The sequence below is a fragment of the Gymnodraco acuticeps genome, unplaced genomic scaffold (assembly GCF_902827175.1).
Source record: "Gymnodraco acuticeps unplaced genomic scaffold, fGymAcu1.1, whole genome shotgun sequence".
NCBI classification, from domain to species: Eukaryota; Metazoa; Chordata; class Actinopteri; order Perciformes; family Bathydraconidae; genus Gymnodraco; species Gymnodraco acuticeps.
In genome coordinates, this window is record NW_022990289.1 from 233,080 (window position 1) to 254,741 (window position 21,662).

Here is a 21,662-nt window from a genome sequence, read left to right on the forward strand (position 1 = left end):
ACGCGCTGCCTCTGGGGGTCGGTCTACGGGCCAGGCTCTGCTGAAGCTCCAGGACAGTCTGAGCAGCCATGCTGGAGCAAGCACCAGAGGGCGGCAACGCAGACGGGTCTCTGGCCCAGGTACAGAACACATCACAAGCTACACGTTCATATCGGCAAATATCTTCCTCCTAAATGTTTTGACTGAGTTTTCTTACCGCATCATCCCTAATGGCTTTTCCTAGGAACAGTGGGGGATAATAGCTTCCTTTACCATGGGCAACCGTCACTCCTGTCTCCATTGGCCGGGAGCTGCCCTCACTCTACTGGTGGTGCTGGGACTCCTCTGTTGCCATGGCAGCCAGCCAAAGGGAAGGTAGGTGCCCTCTTTATGGGCTGACCTGTTCTGGAACATCTATGATATTTCATGCACAGCAGCAATATCAATCTTTGTCCCGTATTATGTTCATTATTTTGTTTCTGTTTCACTTTTTAGCTACATGTTTTTATTCAGATTCTGTCAGATTGATCAAAACTACTAACTTTACACAATTAATGACTACATGTTGCTCAGTTGTGATGCTATTGATGTGAACAATGTGTCTACAGACGTTCTTATGAAAAGAATCATGTATAAACCATCAGCTACACACTAAATATGTATGTGACCTGATCAATACTGACTGGCCAATGAAACACCAATGACTTTGGATACATCTGCTTTAAGTGTATACATGGTGGTTTCACAGAGGGATTCAATTCAAATTCCTTTTAGAATTTACTTTTTATAATTGAGGATACAAGTCTCTAAGTGTGCTGAACCTGGTAAAGGCCGAAGCCTTGAATTTCTATTGAATTTGTCACACGTGGCATGTGCACCTCCACAGTTCTGGTATCGAGCTGGTGAACGCTGCCGCCCTGCTCCTTCTCTTCCTGCTCAACCTGCTGCTGGTGGGACGTCAGGAGCGGCTGAAGAGGACAGAGATGGTGCGCCGTCTCAAGGGCATCATCACACAGCTCAGCGGTGAGGCAACACCGGAAATATAGAGGAATCATGGCGTACAAGAAAATCCCTGTTTATCTGTTGCACTTCTGTTCTTCCCTTAACATGAGCCTGGAGGGTTTTACCTTAAAGTCTAAACATGTGGCTTATTAGGCTAAACTACTTTATACACTCTACCTTCAGCCCGAAGCATATTCATTTGCAGGAGCTTACCCATTTAGAGAAATAGTTGAATGTATACATTTGATCTGCAATATTGTTATCGGGGCTGATTTTGTATGGTTGGCATGAGTGAAAGCCACCGTCAGCTGTGACACAGCAGCTGTCCACTCTTGTTTAAACGTTCAACTTTTTCTGCATACATAGTGCAGTGTTTCCCCTACCATTGTCTTGGAGGGGATTTAAAAAAATATATATCCCAATGCCACCCCCCCCCCTCCCCTGCTCAGGCAGCACCCTCCCCTAGGGGAAGCACTTAGTGCATGCATTGCATCATAGAGTGGTAAAAACAAATATTTTCCAGCCATCAGCACTGTCACTCAATTTAATATATAATCTTTGGTAGTACATTGTTGGACCGTGACAATTCTAGAAGCTGTCTGTAAATCAGTGAGCACATTCTGACAGAACATAGGAGTATATGCATTTCTCCACAGTGCTTACATAATCACATTGATGTTTGTCACACTCCCCTCTTCCTCTCTAAATGTGTCCTCACTCTTTTCGCCTGCTCCTCCAGACTACCTGTCAGGGTGTGTGGGGGAGGTGCCGTGGTCTCCCTCTCAGTACCCCGATCTGTACACACCCTCATCCCCTTCGTGGTCCCTGCACTGGACCTACAGAGACTCCCAGCTGGTGAACCTGCCCATCAGTCTGCTGGTGGAGGGGGACATCATCGCTCTCAGGCCGGGCCAGGAGGCGTTCGCTTCCCTCAGAGGCATTAAGGTTAGTCTGTGCGTGGACTCACAGACATGTACATGCACACGTGTTCAGATGCAGAGGAAGTCACATTTGGTACAGGAGGAAACTGCACATTATGGCCTCTCACAAGCTTCCTCCTCATTAGCCCTCTGGTCATACTCAGTGCATTCAATTTGCCTATCACCAATACAGTATAGCTTTTGACTATTCATAATTCAACTTACAATACTCATTCATTAAAATGTTCAATTTTAAATCCACAATTATAAACTGACATTACAACAGAAAACATTTGAACATTTTAAAAAAGAGTTCATGCTACTATTTCTTAAACATGGTAACAACGGAGCAGTAAGAGTCACAGCATAGGAGTCACATTCAGCTCATCGCCCTTAGTATCATTGACTCATCATCTTGTCTTAGATACTATGGGCGAACTGATTGATGAAAAGAAAATGGAACTACTTGCTGTTTTAAAGAGCTCAGCGATTTCCTCTACAATAAAATGCAGTGTTTGGTGTTACATGGTGACATCACTGCAGGACATGAATGAGCAGAGGTAAAGGTCAAAAGCATTCAGAAAGAACGACACACACATTTGTATGATAACTAAGAGGGTTCTTCCTTTAGAACAGCAGCAGAAGTGTATCAGTGAGTTCTATTATCTCAATGTTCTAACTACGACTGTCGATCAGTTGGTACAGAATGTGAACATCTAAATCTATTCCTCTCTCCTCAGGATGATGAGCACATTGTGTTGGAGCCAGGAGATTTGTTCCCCCCCTTCTCCCCTCCCCCTTCCCCGCGTTCCACTGAGAAGAGAGGCCCTCAGAGCCCCCAGCAGCACCGCCTCTTCAGGGTGGTGCGGACTCCAGTACTGGACATAGTCAGGTAGGGAACCTGCCGCGCTGGGGCTGGCTGTTGAGAAGGCATTATGTGTTGTTTTTTTGTATTTGTTGTTATTCATAACTGGCAAGTGATTTCAAAGAATGCATCTTCTCTCTGGTTCCCTTATGCATTGCTGTTAGAAGTTGATGTGACCTACACCAAAGACGACGACTGCATAAACATCATCAGTTAGTTTGACTTGTGTTTTGGACAAAGGGTTTGCAACACAATTAAAGCTCTATAATATCAGCTCTCAGACCAGTAAGAGTATACTGTTGAAATACAAATGCACCATAGTCAGTAAATCTAGGTATCGTTGAGTCTTTAGATTGTTCAGAGTTGAAGTAAATGACAGCAACACCTAGAATATGTCAGCTCCTTATGAAAAATGATGTTTTCTTCCCCCACAGTAACAGTTTGGAGATGGCGTTGGCTCGACCAATCACAGTGCTGGATAATGAGAGGTTCACAGTGCAGTCGGTTATCACCAAGCATGTCTGTCCAGTGGTTCTGGTGAGCATACAACAGCAAGTCTCTAAATATGTATAGGAAACCACCTGTTGTCCAGATGTAAGTGAACTCACTGAATGACCTCTCCTCTAGGTGGCCTTCCTGCTGGTCAACACTGTCCGCTACTTTATTGATGCACCCAGCCTCACTCCCGCCTGCTTCAATTTCTTTCAACTTCAGGTACAATCATACCAAAGTACAAATGTGTAGCTAACAACCACTGGAGTGTATGCGGCATGTCTCGTTTCACATTGTTTATAGACAAAGCCATACGGTTTATATTTGAATTATAATCAATTGAAGACAAATTCAGTTCTAAATGTTGGTAATGAATTAGAGATGTAGAATTTGTGGTTACAAAGGATGTATATCTGAAAAAGATCGTTGTGTTCAGAGATGTGTCATTGTATGTGCAGTTGATGGGTGTCCTGCCCGTCCTGCCCCTGCTCTTCCCCGTCATGTGGGTGCTGCTGAACGCCTTCGGAGAGGCCAGGGTCCTCGCTGAGTTCAGCCGTGCATCTCCAGCTGGTCTGGTGAGGGACACACGCACGCACGCACGCACACACACACGCACACACGCACGCACACACGCACACACACACGCACGCACACACACGCACACACGCACGCACGCACACACACACACACACACACACACACACACACACACACACACACACACACACACTTGACTTACTTGTTGTACAGGTGGTGATCTGCATTGCCAGCTTTGGTCTGGTTCATTTTCTTGCTTTTTTATTTGTGTGAATGATTTTCTTGTGAATGGGATGTGGAGAAAGTAGTGTAGATACCTTTTTACACCATTGTTTAACACTGTAACATAACATCTTGATTATTGTTATTATAATAATAGCTTTACTGGCCAATACTAGTGATGTTTAACCAATAATAATTCATTTTGGCCTCTGTATTCTGCACTGATATAATGACTTCAAATGCATATTAGGTAACCAGTACTGGTTCTTTTTGTATAACGTTCCCAACTTCTAGGAATGCATTGTTCAGAGTGGTGAAGCCCCAAAGTAACTACATTGCCTGTAGTTTTCAAATGTTTTTGTGCAAATGTTCCTCTCATTGAAGTTCTTTTGGCTTTAGTACAGAGAAAGCACATCTTTGTTATTGTCTTAATGTTAAATGACTTCATCAGAAGGAGAGGAGTGGTGCAGGAATGAGTTCTAAAACCCAGACATAAATCAGCATTTGACCACCCTCGCTTCCCTCCTCTCAAAGTCAATGGTTTCTGAATGAGTTTTTGGTTAGAAATAAGATCTGTGGTTGACACAAGCTGAAGAGATTTTAATGTTTTGTTTTACGACATCAAATCAACTTGAAATACCCCACTGATGAAGGTCTGAGGCCTCTATGTGACTAAATATGCATGGGGTGTCTTTGCCACATATCTTATGTTCTGTAATCCTTCCGATGTTAACTTCCAAAGGTCCGTTATCCCTGCACCACTCTGCTGGCACCTGTTGAGTCAGAAGACGTGACAGTGGTCACATCAGCCTAACCCTAACTCACACACAGAGGAGACACAGCCAGGCCTCCCTCTGTGTTTTAACTAGACTCTTCTCTCGCCCCAGCTTGCTAAGTTCTCTGAGGACACTCTAAGCAGCTACACCGAAGTGGTTTCCTCCCAGGTATAACCCCTCGCTGTCTCACCCCCCTCCTCCACTCGCTTGGCTCCTGACTCCACCTGAACCTGCCTGTCTTTATGCGCTTGCTGTCTGAGCCCTTTGCAACTCCCTCTCTGGAACCCCCCCCCCACACAGCTCTAGCTACTCCCCCACCTCCACCCCCTGACCCTTAATCTGCATTACATCTTTGATTCTAAAACATGGACATCTGATCAGACCACCTCTCTGATTCTCCATGTGTTCACTACCTTGTTTTTTTTACTTTGCTTCAGTTTTCGATTGATCTCGCTCAACATGTTATTTTCTCTCATAATCATTTGGTTTTGATCACTTCATCTGTGGAATATGATTCAGCACGTCTTGAGTGAGCACCTCTGGATGATTCTCCTCAGAAGCCTGTTGATTGGTTAACAATCAAACCTGCCTCTTTAAGATCATTCTCTCCCCTTTTGGATGGAACTTCTATTCCCCTAACCTCTTACACTTCCTGACAAATCAAGTTGTATTTATATAGCACATTTATAAACGATTTGTGGTCGAGCTGAAACCCAATCATTGTTGGGCTTTGTGCTCAAAGGAAAACAAAGGAATCAGCAGCCATCAGTAGATTCCTCCGATCTGTCTTTCTGGAAGGATTAGTGTTTTGTTATGGCACTGTTAAAACCGATCAAATAGGGAAGAGATGATTGGAGATGGACTTTCACGTTGAGACTGAGCCTGATTCTCCACCTCTGCTTGTCTGCCTGCCCTGCACTGCATGGAAATCAGCCCCAATACGACCACATGCTGCTCATTGTCTAGCCTTTCCTCCTCTTGGGTCCCTTCCTTATCCCCATTGAAATGATAATGAAAATATGTTTGAATTGGTCACACCATCACATGCAGATTGGATCTTTACTTGGCAGAACACTTTGTAATAGTCACTGCACTACGGTTACGCTATTTGAAACATCATTTCCCCTTGAAGATGATTATAAAGTTGAATAATTGAGCAAGCTACGTGATTGCAACTGATTAATGTACATCAGAGATATAAATAAATACAAATATTATTTAGAATAATAACAACTGAGTGACCCTTAACAGATGTATTTGTGCAGTAGTCACATTTGCCATATACATCAGTGCACTTATCCTTAGCGATCCAAACGCTGAGGCTCCATGCACACACTGATATAGTCAGCACCTTTAAGGGACAAGCTCATTTCCATCCAGGATAAGGATCTATGATCAAATCCTGCAAACAGGATTGTAGCTTTATGTGAAACCCCTAATTGACACTAAATGTACCAGCCCAGAGCCGATGAAGTGAGTCACGGATGAAAAGGAAAGGGGGTAAGGAAGATCTACTTGTGATTATTTTTGGTTTGTCCCTTCTCGAAAAGAGTCATCATGGATTCCATCCAAAAGAATCCAAATCTGCATGGATGTGTTACAATGCTGCATCTTGCCCCAGGCTTCACCTCCTCGCTTTGTAGCCTAGCATCTGTGTCCTTTGTCTTTCTTTCCAGCCCACTCTCAGAGCTGATTCAGTCTAGTTGGGCTTTACAGCTGATTTAAGATTTAGGCTAAGATGTTAAATCTATTTGATAATTCACTGCTAGTTTCTGTCCAATTGAATAACTGAAACACTTTATTTATGACACTCATTGTGTGTGTGTGTGTGTGTAGGAGTTGCTGCGCTGTGTGTGGAGACACCTGCTTGGCGTCCTGAAGGGAGAGTCCCAGACCCTCTGTTACACTTCCAGCCTTTTACACACTCTGGGATCTGTCACTGTAAGTACTTCGGGGGGGTTTGGGGATCATTACATCTATCAATTGGGTTTTCTTTCTGTACAATTACCCTGCAGGTCCACCTTGAATGTCTAACAGGGAAATTAAGTAAATAAATCACATAACCAGATACAATCCCAAACCCATATTGTTCCCACATGAAGAGGACCTCAAACTGATGCCATTCCCTGTTGTTTGTATGAAGCCAGGAATTCAATCAAATACACTTCAGCTGCTTTGCTAACATTTACTTCACAGAATAAGAGGATGGACTGACTCACAGACCCAGGTTTTGATAGAATAATTAAATACAAATAAGAATAAGAATTGTTGACTGACTGCTAACCATGGATGTATACAGCAGTTCCTCTTTTGTTGTATTTCTGACAAATTAGCTGATGAATGAGATAGTGATATGCTATGTTTCCATTATTTGATGCGTGTAGGTTGTAAATCTTTTGTGTGTGTGTAGGTGCTGTGCTGTGTGGATAAGCAGGGTATCCTGTCGTGGCCCAACCCCAGCCCAGAGACGGTGCTGTTCTTTAGCGGACGGGTGGAGCCGCCTCACAACAGCCAGGACGATCTCAGAGACGACCTCTCCGTCAGCTCCTACTGCCGCGTGGAGGCAGACGATGACCGGGATGAGGTGTGTGTGTGTGTGTGTGTGTGTGTGTGTGTGTGTGTGTGTGTGTGTGTGTGTGTGTGTGTGTGTGTGTGTGTGTGTGTGTGTGTGTGTGTGTGTGTGTGTGTGTGTGTGTGTGTGTGTGTGTGTGTGTGTGTGTGTGTGTGTGTGGTGTGTGTGTGTGTGTGTGTGTGTGTGTGTGTGTGTGTGTGTGTGTGTGTGTGTGTGTGTGTGTGTGTGTGTGTGTGTGTGTGTGTGTGTGTGTGTGTGTGTGTGTGTGTGTGTGTGTGTGTGTGTGTGTGTGTGTGTGTGTGTGTGTGTGTGTGTGTGTGTGTGTGTGTGTGTGTGTGTGTGTGTGTTGTGTGTGTGTGTGTGTGTGTGTGTGTGTGTGTGTGTGTGTGTGTGTGTGTGTGTGTTGTTCAGGGAGTTTTAGTGATTGTTAGTTTAGTTCCAGTGCTAGGTCTGTTACTGTAGAATTCCTCCCCTGATGCCCAGTACTGACTGCTGTTGACTGCTGTCCAGGCCCAGGAGGCGGAGGCTCTGCTCTGTCTGCCAGCAGAGCCATCCACTCAGATGGGGGAGGGGCCTGAGCCCAGCGAGACGTCACATGACACCGCTCGCTCATCGGACACATTCCAGCAGCGGCGCGCCTGCCAGCCTGCACCCACTCGCACCAAACACCACTCGGGATCCAACGTGAGCTTTAGCCGCGACACTGAGGGAGGCGAGAATGACCCGGGCCAGGTAAGAACGGGAACTCCATCTTCTGAAACTTTTATAATGTCTCAACACAATCATTTGTTACTTATGTCACTTTTCTTTTCTTTTTTTATTGCTGCTACACATTTGATGCCATGTCTTTATTGTCTTCATATTGATTTGATTACTATTGTGTGCCTTTTCTCGATATTTAACAAGTTAGCTTCTTTATTATTGCTTGCCATTTTTACCTGCAATGCCGCTTTTGCTGTAACACTGTACATTTCCCCGCTGTGGGACTAATTAAGGACTTCTGATTCTCAAGTGTACCAAATAGTTGTGAAAAATGGGAAGATTATATTTTATTTTGGTGTTGTTTGTCTTATCATTCCGTCCCGTCACTCTGCAGGACTTTGGCTGCCCGGAGGCGGAGGCCGACGACTTTGTGTGCGACTACCACCTGGAGATGCTGAGCCTGTCTCAGGACCAGCAGAACCCGACCAGCATCCAGTTCGACGACCTCTCCTGGCAGTGCCACCTGCCGTCCCTCAAGCCTCTGGGCCTCAACATCATGCTGAACCTGTGCAACGCCAGCGTCACGCAGCAGCTCTGCCGCTTCTCCGACCACCTCTCCAACCTGGCCCTGCAGGAGAGCCACGGCTCCGTGCTGCCCGTCTGCGTGCCCTGGGGGCTCTGCGAACTCTCCAGGCTTATAGGTGAGCATGGAGTTTTTTAGTTGGTTTTAGCTTTTTTACACCATGGCCTGATTCCTCCCTTAGTATGGGTTTGTGTTATACAAGATGACAGCAACACATCATATTCTTCAGATGGTCTGGCCTTTAAATGTTTTTCTGAGGGCAGAAATCTGATCTGACTTTCATCCCACGACGTAAACGTCTTAGTACCATTAGCAAAAAGCTTCCCCCCACATGGTTTTAACATAGTGGTGGTGTGTTGCTATCTTGCATTTAGGGCTGAAAAGTTGATTGACATTTTTTTTAAAAGGCAATATGACCCTGTGCAATATACAAATCCCAAGTGGCCTAATGTTTTTTAACGGGAACAATGACATTTGTTTTAAATACCATTGTGAAGGAAGTAATGTAATGTGCTGCAGTGGCCTACAAACTATATTCTACAGACTCAAATGTTGTGTGTGTGTGTGTGTGTGTGTGTGTGTGTGTGTGTGTGTGTGTGTGTGTGTGTGTGTGTGTGTGTGTGTGTGTGTGTGTGTGTGTGTGTGTGTGTGTGTGTGTGTGTGTGTGTGTGTGGTGTGTGTGTGTGTGTGTGTGTGTGTGTGTGTGTGTGTGTGTGTGTGTGTGTGTGTGTGTGTGTGTGTGTGTGTGTGTGTGTGTGTGTGTGTGTGTGTGTGTGTGTGTGTGTGTGTGTGTGTGTGTGTGTGTGTGTGTGTGTGTGTGTGTGTGTGTGTGTCAGGGTTCACTCCTGGTGCGCGGGAGCTCTTCAGACAGGAGAACCACCTGGCTCTGTACCAGCTGCCGTCTGGAGAGAAGAACAAGGAGTTCTCGTCTCGACGCCTTCATTACTTTACCAAGCGGCAGCCTCCCATCTCTCACCTCATCTCCCTGTTTGTACGGGACTCTTCCTCCAGTGAGTCCACACACACTTCAGGCTGTCATTCTGTCCATTGTTCTGTTTCATTTTCTTCTATCATTTGAAAGTATGAAGTAGAATGTGCATTTCTTTTTTTCTGGATATTTTACAACATAAAGTACATTTTAGACAGGGCCGCACACGTAATGAGAATTTCAGGCAAAAATGCAATAAATCCAAAAATATTCCATTCTTATGTTGAAATGACTCCATGTGCAAGGTAGAGAAAACTATTGTCTTTATAATGATATTTTGTTAAATTACTTAATTACACGTTATATATTTCAAATCATTACTACCATGGTGGTGAGAATTACCCATTTGTCCCTTTCCCTTCCCTTTTTTTTATTTCACTATTATTTCAATCTGACCTCTGACCTCCCTGCTTCAGATAACGTCCAGATGCTGTCACATGGCTCAGCCGACCTCATCCTCGAGTCCTGCACTGACTTCTGGGATGGAACTGACATCTATCCCCTCTCAGGCTCTGACAGGTGCAGCAACTCTCACATCGAATCTTTTCAACCTGTTTCAATGAAAGAATCACGATAATATCAGAAGTGGATATCTTCCCTATTTCCAGCGGTCTTCTCCTTATCTTTAGTTTAACGTTCCCTTCTCCTGCTACAGAAAGAAGGTTCTGGACTTCTACCAGCGGGCTTGTCTGTCAGGGTACTGCTCAGCCTTTGCCTACAAACCCATGCAAGTATCCCTGTCCAGCCAACTGAATGGGATGTGTGTGGAGCTGGCCCCCAGTCCCGGGCTCTTCTCCGGGGTGGAGCTGCCCTCCACCACCCCCATCAAACAAAACTCCTGCAGGAACAGCTGGAGCTCTGACGGTACAACTTAATGACAGGAGACGTGTAGCTAAAGTATGATTCAACTTGATTCTCATCTTCCTTTTATCTCTCTCCCCCTCGTCTGCAGAGGGTATAGGTGAGGGGGTGGAGCGGGAGGACTGTGTGCAGGCCCTCAGTGGGCAGATCTTCATGGGCATGGTGTCGTCCCAGTTCCAGGCCCGGCTGGACACCGTCCGACTCATCGACTCCCTCGTCACCGCCTGTATCCGCTTTGTTTACTTTTCCATGGAAGACGAGCTCCGCAGCAAGGTGAACACACATGAGCTCCTCGGAACATCTAACAGAGTCTTGGACAGAAATTGGGCCGCTGCATTCTTTTGTCTTTGTATGTCTCCCCGGAAGCACAATGGATCTTCCATTATAAAGTCATTGTGCAATCCAAATATGCAAAAGTTTCCAAGTTTGCAGTAATTGCTACAAAAAAACGCATTAGAGGTTAGCAGTAGACCTGTGCCATAGTAACAACCTCCCATCCTTAAAAATAATATATACAGGGGGTCCGCGGGGTCTTAAAAAGTATTAAAGGTTGATAAATCAATTTAGCGAAAATTAAGGCTATTAAAAGTATTAAACTGCATTTCCCAAGGTGTTACATGTTGCAGCTTGTTTTCAATAAGTATATAAATGGTCCAAAGAGATTGTATTCTACAGTCTGCCTGAATGTAATCATTGCGTAGGTGTGTAGTGTGATTCTGTGTAGTTTATTTATGGCATCCCGTTGGATTGGACGTTATCTGAACAGGACATCGCACGCTCACTGCTTGATAGCGCGAAGGTCAGTTTACGCCGGTTGTTAAACAACATCGTTATGGGGAAATGCAAGTCTGCGTCCAAATGGTTGGAAGATAAGGAGGAAGGACAATCAATACTGTATGTAGTCAATGTGAGGTAGAGTGTGTCGCCAAGGTAACCGGTTAGAACTCCAAGTGACGATGAGGTCTTAAAATGTACGGAAAGGGTCTTAAAAAAGGTCTTAAAAGGTCTTACTTTGACTTCAGGATTCCTGCATATACCCTGTATATATAACATACGTCGTTTAAGTGAGAATTGTTCATGAGGAACATGTATAAAAAAATAGAAGCTACATGTGTTGGATTTCACGAGCAGTTGTGTGTGTGTGTGTGTGTGTGTGTGTGTGTGTGTGTGTGTGTGTGTGTGTGTGTGTGTGTGTGTGTGTGTGTGTGTGTGTGTGTGTGTGTGTGTGTGTGTGTGTGTGTGTGTGTGTGTGTGTGTGTGTGTGTGTGTGTGTGTGTGTGTGTGTGTGTGTGTGTGTGTTTGTGTGTGTGTGTGTGTGTGTGTGTGTGTGTGTGTGTGTGTGTGTGTGTGTGTGTGTGTGTGTGTGTGTGTGGTGTGTGTGTGTGTGTGTGTGTGTGTGTGTGTGTGTGTGTGTGTGTGTGTGTGTGTGTGTGTGTGTGTGTGTGTGTGTGTGTGTGTGCAGGTGTTTGCAGAGAAGATGGGCTTGGAGACAGGCTGGAACTGTCACATCTCTCTGACTCCAAACGGAGAGAGTTCCTGTGACGGAGCTCCATCCAGCCCCACGCAGGGCTCCATGCATGAAGGTACCTCAGTCTAACACTCATTCATTTCCATTTAGCATAGAGATGGACCATAGAGATGCTTTTTCTACGCACTGCAGATTTAAATTGGCCATTAGTACGAGTTCTCAAGGTTACTCTGGAGGTGTAAGGACGTAAATACTTGAAGGGAACATTCACTGATTTTAGACATCAAGGAGGTTACCCCCTCATCTTAAACTGTCCGTCTGTTTTAAGTCTAGTGCTTATTAATATGTTGTTGATATTTCCATCTGTATGTGAGAGTATAGTGATGTGATGCCTTTACTACTCATACAAAGACGTGTATGTTTGGAGAGTTTATAACAGATGGGGTTTCATTTTGATTTTCTTCAAATATGAAATTTCTTGGAACAGTGAGCGTGCCGTTAAATCCAAAGTAAACAGAACCCCTCCATGTTTATTAACCTGTTGAACCCCATCGACCCACCCCCGGGCGGAAAAACGCATCATCTGCAGGAAACAGCGTCTGAGGGCTTCTTAATATTTAATAAACTATGAATGTTTCATATCCATGTAACGGGAAGAAACTCAGCTAACTGATCCATTTTTTTTTGTCAATCATCAAAATCAACCGATGGGTTCCAGAGATATGGAAAATCCACCCAGATGACCCCAGAAGTGTTTTTCTTTTGCTAAACCTCTCTAAAAAAGTCAAATGTCACTTGTTTTGCATCAATCTTGATACAGGGTACTTATAATATGTTGTACTTTGGATTCCTAAAGCTTTTAGTCTACCTTACCATCATTCAAGGGTGCTTTTCACTATAAGTACAAAATCATTTTTGGACGGACTCTATAATTTACCGTTCTTTACTATGTTCAATCTGAATTTTCTTTAAAAATAAAAAACATCTACAGTATATTGATTCTGACTCTTCTACATCCAACTCACAGGTTTATCATTACTTTGAGAGAAAAGATTATTAATGTTCCCCTTTTAGAGTTATGGTCATTAGTTCTGGGAATGTCCTTTCCGAGCCTGAGACCTGAAAAACAGGGATGGGGTTCAACAGGTTAACGCTCTGTGTTGTTTCAATGTCCTTCCTATAGTATGGTGTGTGTTCCTCAGATACATGTTTCTTTAATCCAGCCTCAACAAGTGCACCCCGGTAAAGCTTCTTATAAAATGTGACTTTTGAAATGTCAGATTTTAGACAGCTCTCTTCACATGTGTCAGATTCTCGTGATGAAGCTGAGGGCCCCCTGCTGACAGAGGAGGAAGCCCACTCTGACCTGGCCAGCTTCCAGCCCACAGACAGTGATGTGCCCAGCTTTCTGGAGGACTGCAACAGGGTAACAACACTGCTTAGAAAATCAATGAAGTGTTCTATTTTCTTTATCTGTACATTTCCCCCTTTGTGGGACGAATAAAGGAGTTCAGATTCTCACTACTGTCTAACAGACTGCACCAGCACCAAAGGATGTGTTGTCTGTGTGTGGGCCTCTACACTTGTCTTCTGAAGAACCTAAATGAGTGAATGTGAGTCTGAACAATTTGTCTGTTCTCTCTCAGGCCAAGCTACCTCGGGGTATCCACCAGGTTCGTCCTCACCTGAAGAACATTGATAATGTGCCTCTTTTGGTGCCCCTCTTCACTGACTGCACCCCTGACAGTGAGTCAACCTCATTCTGCCTAATTATTTAATTGTATTTATTTATTTTGTATTTATTTGACAGGGGCAGTGCACATTGATTAACATTTCTGTAAATGCGCCAGAGTCAGCCAACAGGCTATTTTTCATCTGCAGTCCCTGGACAGATGTTTTAGTCATCCTAAAAAAAAAAAGAAATTCACTTCAAATGACAGGTAAATACAATCAGTAAAACAACATTCAACATAGATGCTTATATTATAATAAAAGAATATATAAAAACTAAAATACCTATTCACAAAGCAGACAGATAGCAACAGGTCAAGGCACATGTACAAACAGAGCGTTAAAGTGCAGATTGTGTCAGTGTTGACAGAGCTGACTTTCCACTAACCATGTTTCTAAGTTAGATTTGAATAAAGTGCAGGTGTTTTGTTCTCTAATCGTTACTGGGATTGAGTTCCACTGTTGTGCAGCTTTAAAAGAAAAAGAAGATTGGCTGAATGAGCTCTTCCTTAATGGAACAAGGCAGTGTCCTCTTGCTGCAGCTCTTGTTGACCTGTTACAGGTGTGCGTCTGGTGATCACATGTCTGAGCGGAGGTGAGGTAAGGCCGTGTATTATTTTGTACATGAGGCAAGCATTTGCATATCTCATTACATGTTCCCAGCTCAACAAGTTATATTTTGTGAGTATTGAGCAATGATGAGAATAAACTGACTTCTTATCTACTATTTTAAGTGTTTATTTGTATAATGATTCCAGGGGTTTAAGAGTGGTTGTGCGGCATGTGAGCAGGTTGTTAAGCAGTATGTGATGTGAGATAGAACCATAGAGTGCATGTACATCAGAGCCGCCTCTGTTGACATGCACTCTCTGGTAAACCTCACATTTGACACACTGAATTTGACCCTGTTGCAAACCTTTTTCACCTGAGCCTTAAAATGTAGTCTTGAATCAATGAAGACCCCCAGGTATTTGTACTGTGAGACCACCCGTAGCCTCTCCCCGGACACAAACACATCTGGCTCAACGCAGGAGGACTTGGTTTTGGTGAAGAACATACATCCAGTTTTACTGACATTTAGTCGCAGACGGCATTGCTCCAACCAAGCTGTTACATGAACCAATTCCCTTTTGTTTTGTACATTACATTAAGGTGTCCTCTTTTCCCGTTATCTTCGTCTGCCCCTCAAGATGTGAAATGTAAGGCCTTTTCTATGGAAAGAAAAGTTGATCGGAATGACTCCCTCTGTCCTGGATACGCTTTGTTTTTGCTTTACATTCATATTGACACACGTGGCTTTTCCTCACAGCCATGTGTGAGATGATGAAGATCATGCAGGAGAACAGGGAGGTCACATGCTGTTTGGGAAGCTCCGCCAATTTCCGCAACAGTCGGCTGTTTCTACAGAGTAACCTCAGGTAAATACACAGCATGTTATCAGCGCCCTTCTGTGATTTGGGATTTGATGTTTTAATACATGGCAAACGCAGACAACACAATTACTCAGTAGATTTAGGTGAGAGGTTTTTTTTCAGGCAAGCTGAATAAAATAATGTGGTTATATTGCCCCATCAGGGCAGAGAGGTATAACCCTGATGGTCCCATACGTGAATGTCCCCTCCCCTCCCTCCACAGCATCGCTCTGGACCCTCTGTACCCCTCGCAGTGCTCCTGGGAGACGTTTGGATATGCCACAGGAGGATTCAGCGACAGAGACGCTGAATGCCTGTCTCCTCTGAGGCTCTCTGGTCAGCTCAACAGTCTGGGCTGCTCCGTCACCTTCCACCAAGGAGAGAGCGTCAGCATGGTCAAGCTCATCGAGCAGGTCAGACACGCTCACATCCACTGAGAGACTGAGTCTGAGAGAGGAATCAAACGCATGTATGAATCTGTCTTTAATCTGCCTCAGGCACGACACACAACCTACGGCATCCGCAAGTGCTTCCTCTTCCTGCTGCAGTGTCAGCTCAGCCTCGTCATCCTCCAGGTGAGAGAGTACTCCATATCTGGATATTTACGCTGCACTAGGCTACAGTTTGACATTTAAATACAGCTCATTACATACATGATAATGTGTTTTCCTGCAGTTCTTAGCGTGTCTGGCTCAGCTTCCTCCTCCCATGAACACCACTGACATCCTGTGGATGTCCTGCTTCAGCTGCCCGCTGCTGAGGTACACCCAAACTCTACACACTCATTATACGCTTTTATTTTGCTGTGCCATACACCATTTCATGCTGATGACTTGTTTGTGTTGACAGTGTGTCGTTTCTGGGGAAGCCTCCAGAGAGCTCAGTGATGACGGTGGCGACAGGGAAGAACTTAGATGCTATTCCCAGGAAGGTAGGATCACACGTCAGTGACACCTGTCAGTCTCCTGAGGGTCACTATTGCTTAAGCTTTGAGAAACATACCTTCCTACTATTGAGCAGTGTCTTACTGTACAAAGTGCATAGAGAAACACCTGTATCATAATAGTGCTGATCAATAGCAGGTAGGCCCTTTGATACATCTTAATGTATACATACAGGTCTACGTGCATTCCAAAAACATTAGGATTATTTACAATTATTAGGATATCTTTGCACTGCTACTAGAGTGCTTTCTAAAAGGGGATTTGAATGGTTCTTTATTATGCTGCGCAAAGAAATAGCTTTTAAAATGCCTGTACACCAGTATTAACTTAAATGTACTTAAGATTCTTAAAAGCTTGAAGTATGGCAAAGCTTTTGTTTTAGATTGTATAGCGGCGTCTTATAAAAAGCAATGAAGTAGTGATAATGTTTACAAAATGGTAGTATTCTTGTTAACTTGATTTTTGGGAGAGACCTGTTTACATGTTGACTTCACAGCAGGAAACCACATACTATAAAAGGAATAATGGCTGTGTTGATTTGGATGTGAAAGAATGATGCATGACCACCGCTCACTGAGACACTAATGAACCACGATCTGTAACACGTGTGATTTCACTACTATGACAAGTCGACATTTCCGCTGTTAAGACAACAGTAATCAGTATAAAAGACAGCTGGTAACTACAACAGTATTCAGAAGACTGGACAATCTTATGTGTGAGCTGCTCATCTTTTGAACCTCTTCAACCAGACCCAGAACTACTTCCTCGGCTGCTTCCTGCTGAAGTTCGGCCTGACAGTGTGTGCCTACCTGGTGGCCTTCGGCTTCACCCTGCAGGAGTTCTGCTGTAGTAGCTGCAGCAGCTCCACCTTAGCTGAGAACACCACCACCTTAGCTGAGAACACCACCTTCACCTGCCTTCGTATCCTCGCAGCCAGGTAGGAGAAGCAGCCTCAGGCTCACTTGTTCCATCTAAAGGCCTGTTGACAGTGATTTCATGGTATCACAGTAATAGAACATTGACTGTTTGTGTGTGACTGCAGCTCTTCAGTGGACGCTCCTCACTGGTTCGGGGAGCTGTCAAACGGCCTTCTGCTCACTCAGAAGGTCATGGCAGGGTTCCTCGTCTTACACACAGGTACACTAGGGAATCACTTGTGAAAGCAGCATTACTGATGTTAAAGTCATGTACGGTTATTTACCTGAAGCCCTTTCTTGTGTTTTTGGTTGATCCTCAGTGGTGATCTCCCTCAGCTACGTCCACCGCTCGCAGCCTCTGTGGAGGAAGAGTCCCTTCAGCAACACCTGGTGGTGTCTCACTGTACCTGTGGTGTAAGTCATCACCTGTGGAGATATGCTGTCTGAACTGTTCAAATATGAAATGTGTACACACGACATCTATTTCCTGCCTGTCTGTCCTTCATCTGTTGCTTTTCTAGAGGTTTCCCTTTCAAGGATTCAGAGGCTATTGGGCTGCATCAATAAGATTACATCTGTGAGCAACCTTCAACATGAAGGGGTGTATTGTATGCCATTAAGCTGTATCCTGCTTTATTATAATCCACTGGTTAACTATATTTTCATTCTTACGTTCACATTTAGATATCAGGTGATGCTAGGCTACAAAGTACTTATAGAACTGGAGTTACATCCAGATAACTGTTATAACTGAATGGAAGACTACTGCCATGTAGTCCCTGTTTCTCTGCTAAATGCAGGCGATTGTGTGAAGCAGAAGGATATATTTGAACTGATAATGACAAAAGATCTCACTTTTGTCTTCACATCAACCTTTACTGGCATCGGAAAAGCAAGCTCTAGATTCTAGAAGGTTCTTGTGGTCTCTACATGGTACTTCTGTAACCCCCTAAACCACAGCATGCTGTTCCATTTTATAACTGTTACAACTCAATGCAATATCATGCGTTTGCATTTGCCCCAAAGAAACATTCATGGATAATTGTGTTCACACTCGTCCATACACAGGAGAAACATATTGCTAGCCATGGTAAATGTCCAGAGCTAACTCCCTCTCCCTCTCTTCTGCCTCCAGTCTGCTCAGTCAGTTGGTTCAGGCCACAGTGGATTACCAGTTGTGGCGTGACCGTGGCAGCCTCCGGACCTTTGACCTGGGGGACATCCCCCTGCTGGCCTGGCTGCTGGTCTCTCTGTCCCCGCTGCTGGTGGTGGTGGTCAACGAGGTGGTGAAGCTGCACGAGATACGGTATGACATCACACACAGGATGAACACATGATCGCAATGACTTGAACGCATGGGGGATTCTTAAGCAACACGTCAGAAAGAAGCAGGGATCAGTGGGGATTATTCTGGATCATTTAGTAGTCAAATCCTTCTTTCATTTTCCTCTGTGTTGTGTGGTACAAAATCTACTGCAGATGATGTTCCCGTCTTAACAGGTTGTAAAAGTACTCAGATCTTTTACTCAAGTAAAAGTAGAAGTACCACAGTGTAGGAATACTCTGTTATAAGTAAAGATCCTGCATTCAAAATGTCAATCAAGTAAAAGTACAAAAAGTATTGGATTTCAAATCTACTTAAAGAACTAAAAGTAAAAGTAGTATATATATATATATGATATGTTTTATAATGATTGATCGTTAAAGTGTTCTCAAAGCTGGTAAAGGTGCAGCTAGTTTGAATGACTTTGTATACTGCAGGGTAGCTGGTGGATTTACTCCAGGTGGAACTAAAGTCTGATTCAACACTTGATTAGATTTCACATCATTCATCCACATCTGTGAAGTAACTAAAGGTATTAAATACATGTAGTGGAGTAAAAGTACACCATTTACCTCTGAACTGAAGCGGAGTAGAAGTACAAAGTAACCAAATATTGAAATATTCAAGTAAAGTACAAGTACCTCAAAATGGTACTCAAGTACAGTACTTGAGTAAATGTATTTATTAAGTTACCACTGTGTCTTATTCATCAGCTCTGATTTGTCCCGTCTATCCCTTTAGAGTGCGAGTTCGCTACCAGAAGAGACAGAAGCTGCAGTTTGAAACTAAGCTGGGGATGAACTCTCCGTTCTGACGCGTTCCCTGAGAGGAAATGGTTGCTGTGGCGATAGTGGCAGCCATCTAGTACTGGAAACCAGAGGAAGCAGGGTGCAAACACTGCAGAACACTTCAGCCAACAGCACTGAACCATGAAGTGAAGCAGGTATCAACCAAATGCCACAGTGGGGGCTTTACACACTGACGCAAATGTTTAACTCCATGAGGGCAGGGGAAATCCAAAGGACTCGTTTTCATTTCAAACAAAAAAAGAGCCAAAAAAAGGCAAATATTTATTGTCTGGTTTAGGTTTAACGGCATGATGAATGTTTTCTGAAGAGGTGTATGCTTTCTCACTATCACATGGGTTCTCCATCTCTGGGAGAAGTGTGCATGGTCGCCCCCCCCCGTCCCAAACACATCACACTGAGTCTGATCCTCACAGGAAAACACTTAACTGTGTAGCCCTAAAGTGTTCATTATTAAATAACTGAATCTGTCATTATATAATAGATCATCACATTTTATTGAAAATATAAAAGGAATAATCCCATTTTTAAAAAAAAATGATTTCAGAAAAAATAAAACGGATACAAAAAACATGTCTATAATGAAACAAATAAGATTCCCAAAGAAACTCTTTCATTATTTGGCACATTTTTGGCTTATTTATATATTTTACACTATTTATTTGTATGATTATCTATTTCATACTGCTTTTATGATTTAATACTGAACACTCTATATGTAACAAGGTGTTTGTTCACCTGAGTTGGGTGCTCTGAACCATTCGCCTGTTGAGCCACATTGAAATCTGCCCTGATAACCTGCCAGTCAACGGTCCCTTTTGTTTTTATTCACTTTTAAACTAATGTTCTTTGTTGGTACCAAATTCCTGAGCTAAACCGAGTCTGTTGTAACACAATAAGGGCTGAAGATTCAAGTTGTTTTCTACACACATACCTGCATTAGAATATATACTGTAAAGTCATCTAAGTGAAGAATGTGCCAGCATGCTGCTTTGAACACACGCATCTGGCTGTGCAGTCATCTGTGATCAGTGAGCAACTACTGCATCAATAAGCCTGTTTATTCTGGGATGCTCACATGCATCCTCGTCTTGTGAAAGGTGCTTCACATCAGTCAGTTGCCTTTCTCCACACCTCCACAGACAGGAGCTCAGGACACTGTTTGTTTGAAATGATAGGAATTGAAGTAGATTTCATCTATTGCCCCAGATTTAATATTTGAACTGCTGAACATCATATTCGAAGTGTCCCCATTGATGTCCTGTGTTCAGTAATGTGAAGCAGCAGACGTCTGTATCACTCGGGGTCTTTTTCAATCAGACCAGCCTTCTGTGTGGTGCTGTCATGATTTTAAATAGACAGGATTTGTAATGTTGCTACTGTATTCAGTTGGATGATGCCATTTCTTAGTATCACATTACTCCAGAAATCCAATGCTTTGATGCCACTCTTAAACAAGTCATTCTTGTCAGTGCTGGATAAAGCGTTAAAGAAGGAATTAGCCAATCAACTTTTCAGAAAATGTATAATATCCTGATATTTATATCAATATTGTGATATACTGTAATTTAGTTTATTTTTGACTGATTTCATTAATGTGGGAATCACGTCACATTTCCATATTATGTTACAATTTTTACTTCACTTTTATAATCTTTTATCGCTCACCCCCAAACCCAAACACATCTGCAGTCAATCAAATAGAACAGAATAATTGACAGATGTCCTGAGGGATGTTGGTTGTTCAGCCTTGATTCTTGTTTACTTGTATTCTTAATGTAAAGATGGCATCAAACATGATCTTAAATCTTCTGTTGAACCTCTGCTCCTTTTGATCTCTGCCTGTTTTGAGCTGTTCCACTCATACAAATGCTTTTTTAAGTTCCACATTTAAAGTGGGGGTGTATGTGAAGCGGTACAAGTCATAGAGTGCAAAAGCACAATCTGGTTTTACGGTTCTACTCGTGATGACTTGACAAAAAGTCAGCATGAAACTACTGAAGACAATATTCCTGGTTTTATTATTTGTTAGCCCCGTTACATACTTGTGGACTATGCTGCATGAATAAGACCCGGTGAATGCTGTCTTGATCAATGTACGTGTACTGTGTAGTTCTACTGTTCTGTTTGTAACACGTACTGTTACCATGCCTCTGGTACAGCTGCATCTTCACGCACATGCTACGAGCTGAACCTCTGTCAGATGATTAGGGTGGAGGGGGGGTGATGGACTATGATATAGTAGTTCACAAGATACATAAATGTATATTTTGTATTTTTTAAAGTGTCTGTTCAGGAATTTTGAGAAATGTAATTGTATATTGATTATGTCGTGTTAATAAATATGCTCTTTTATGAGATTGTTTTGTCGAAATATTGTTGCACACAACATTTTAGTACACTGATTAAAAAGAGGATGGTGAAATGAAAGACAAATAAATACTACTGGGTGAATATAAAATGCTATATGTTATAAGAAGAATAAGTCTCAGTAGCAGAGACCATTTTGGATGAGTGGACTAGAAATCTTTATTCATGTTTCAGCCACCTTCTCGAGA

At 43.3% G+C, this 21,662-nt stretch overlaps 1 protein-coding gene across 1 annotated transcript; it reads left to right on the forward strand.

Moving 5' to 3' along the window:
• Positions 1–224: 224 nt before the first annotated feature.
• tmem94 (transmembrane protein 94) lies at positions 225–21,459 on the forward strand. The gene is made up of 28 exons (XM_034221840.1): positions 225–354; positions 866–1,002; positions 1,721–1,926; positions 2,642–2,793; positions 3,201–3,303; positions 3,394–3,480; positions 3,717–3,833; positions 6,630–6,734; positions 7,204–7,377; positions 7,876–8,097; positions 8,462–8,768; positions 9,487–9,660; positions 10,055–10,157; positions 10,294–10,502; positions 10,591–10,772; positions 11,962–12,082; positions 13,278–13,393; positions 13,614–13,713; positions 15,008–15,116; positions 15,334–15,523; positions 15,608–15,685; positions 15,786–15,871; positions 15,960–16,041; positions 16,807–16,994; positions 17,100–17,194; positions 17,295–17,388; positions 18,110–18,280; positions 19,040–21,459. Exons 1-28 carry the CDS (start codon positions 254–256, stop codon positions 19,110–19,112), a joined length of 3,882 nt encoding a protein of 1,293 aa, XP_034077731.1. The 5' UTR covers positions 225–253; the 3' UTR covers positions 19,113–21,459.
• Positions 21,460–21,662: the final 203 nt, after the last annotated feature.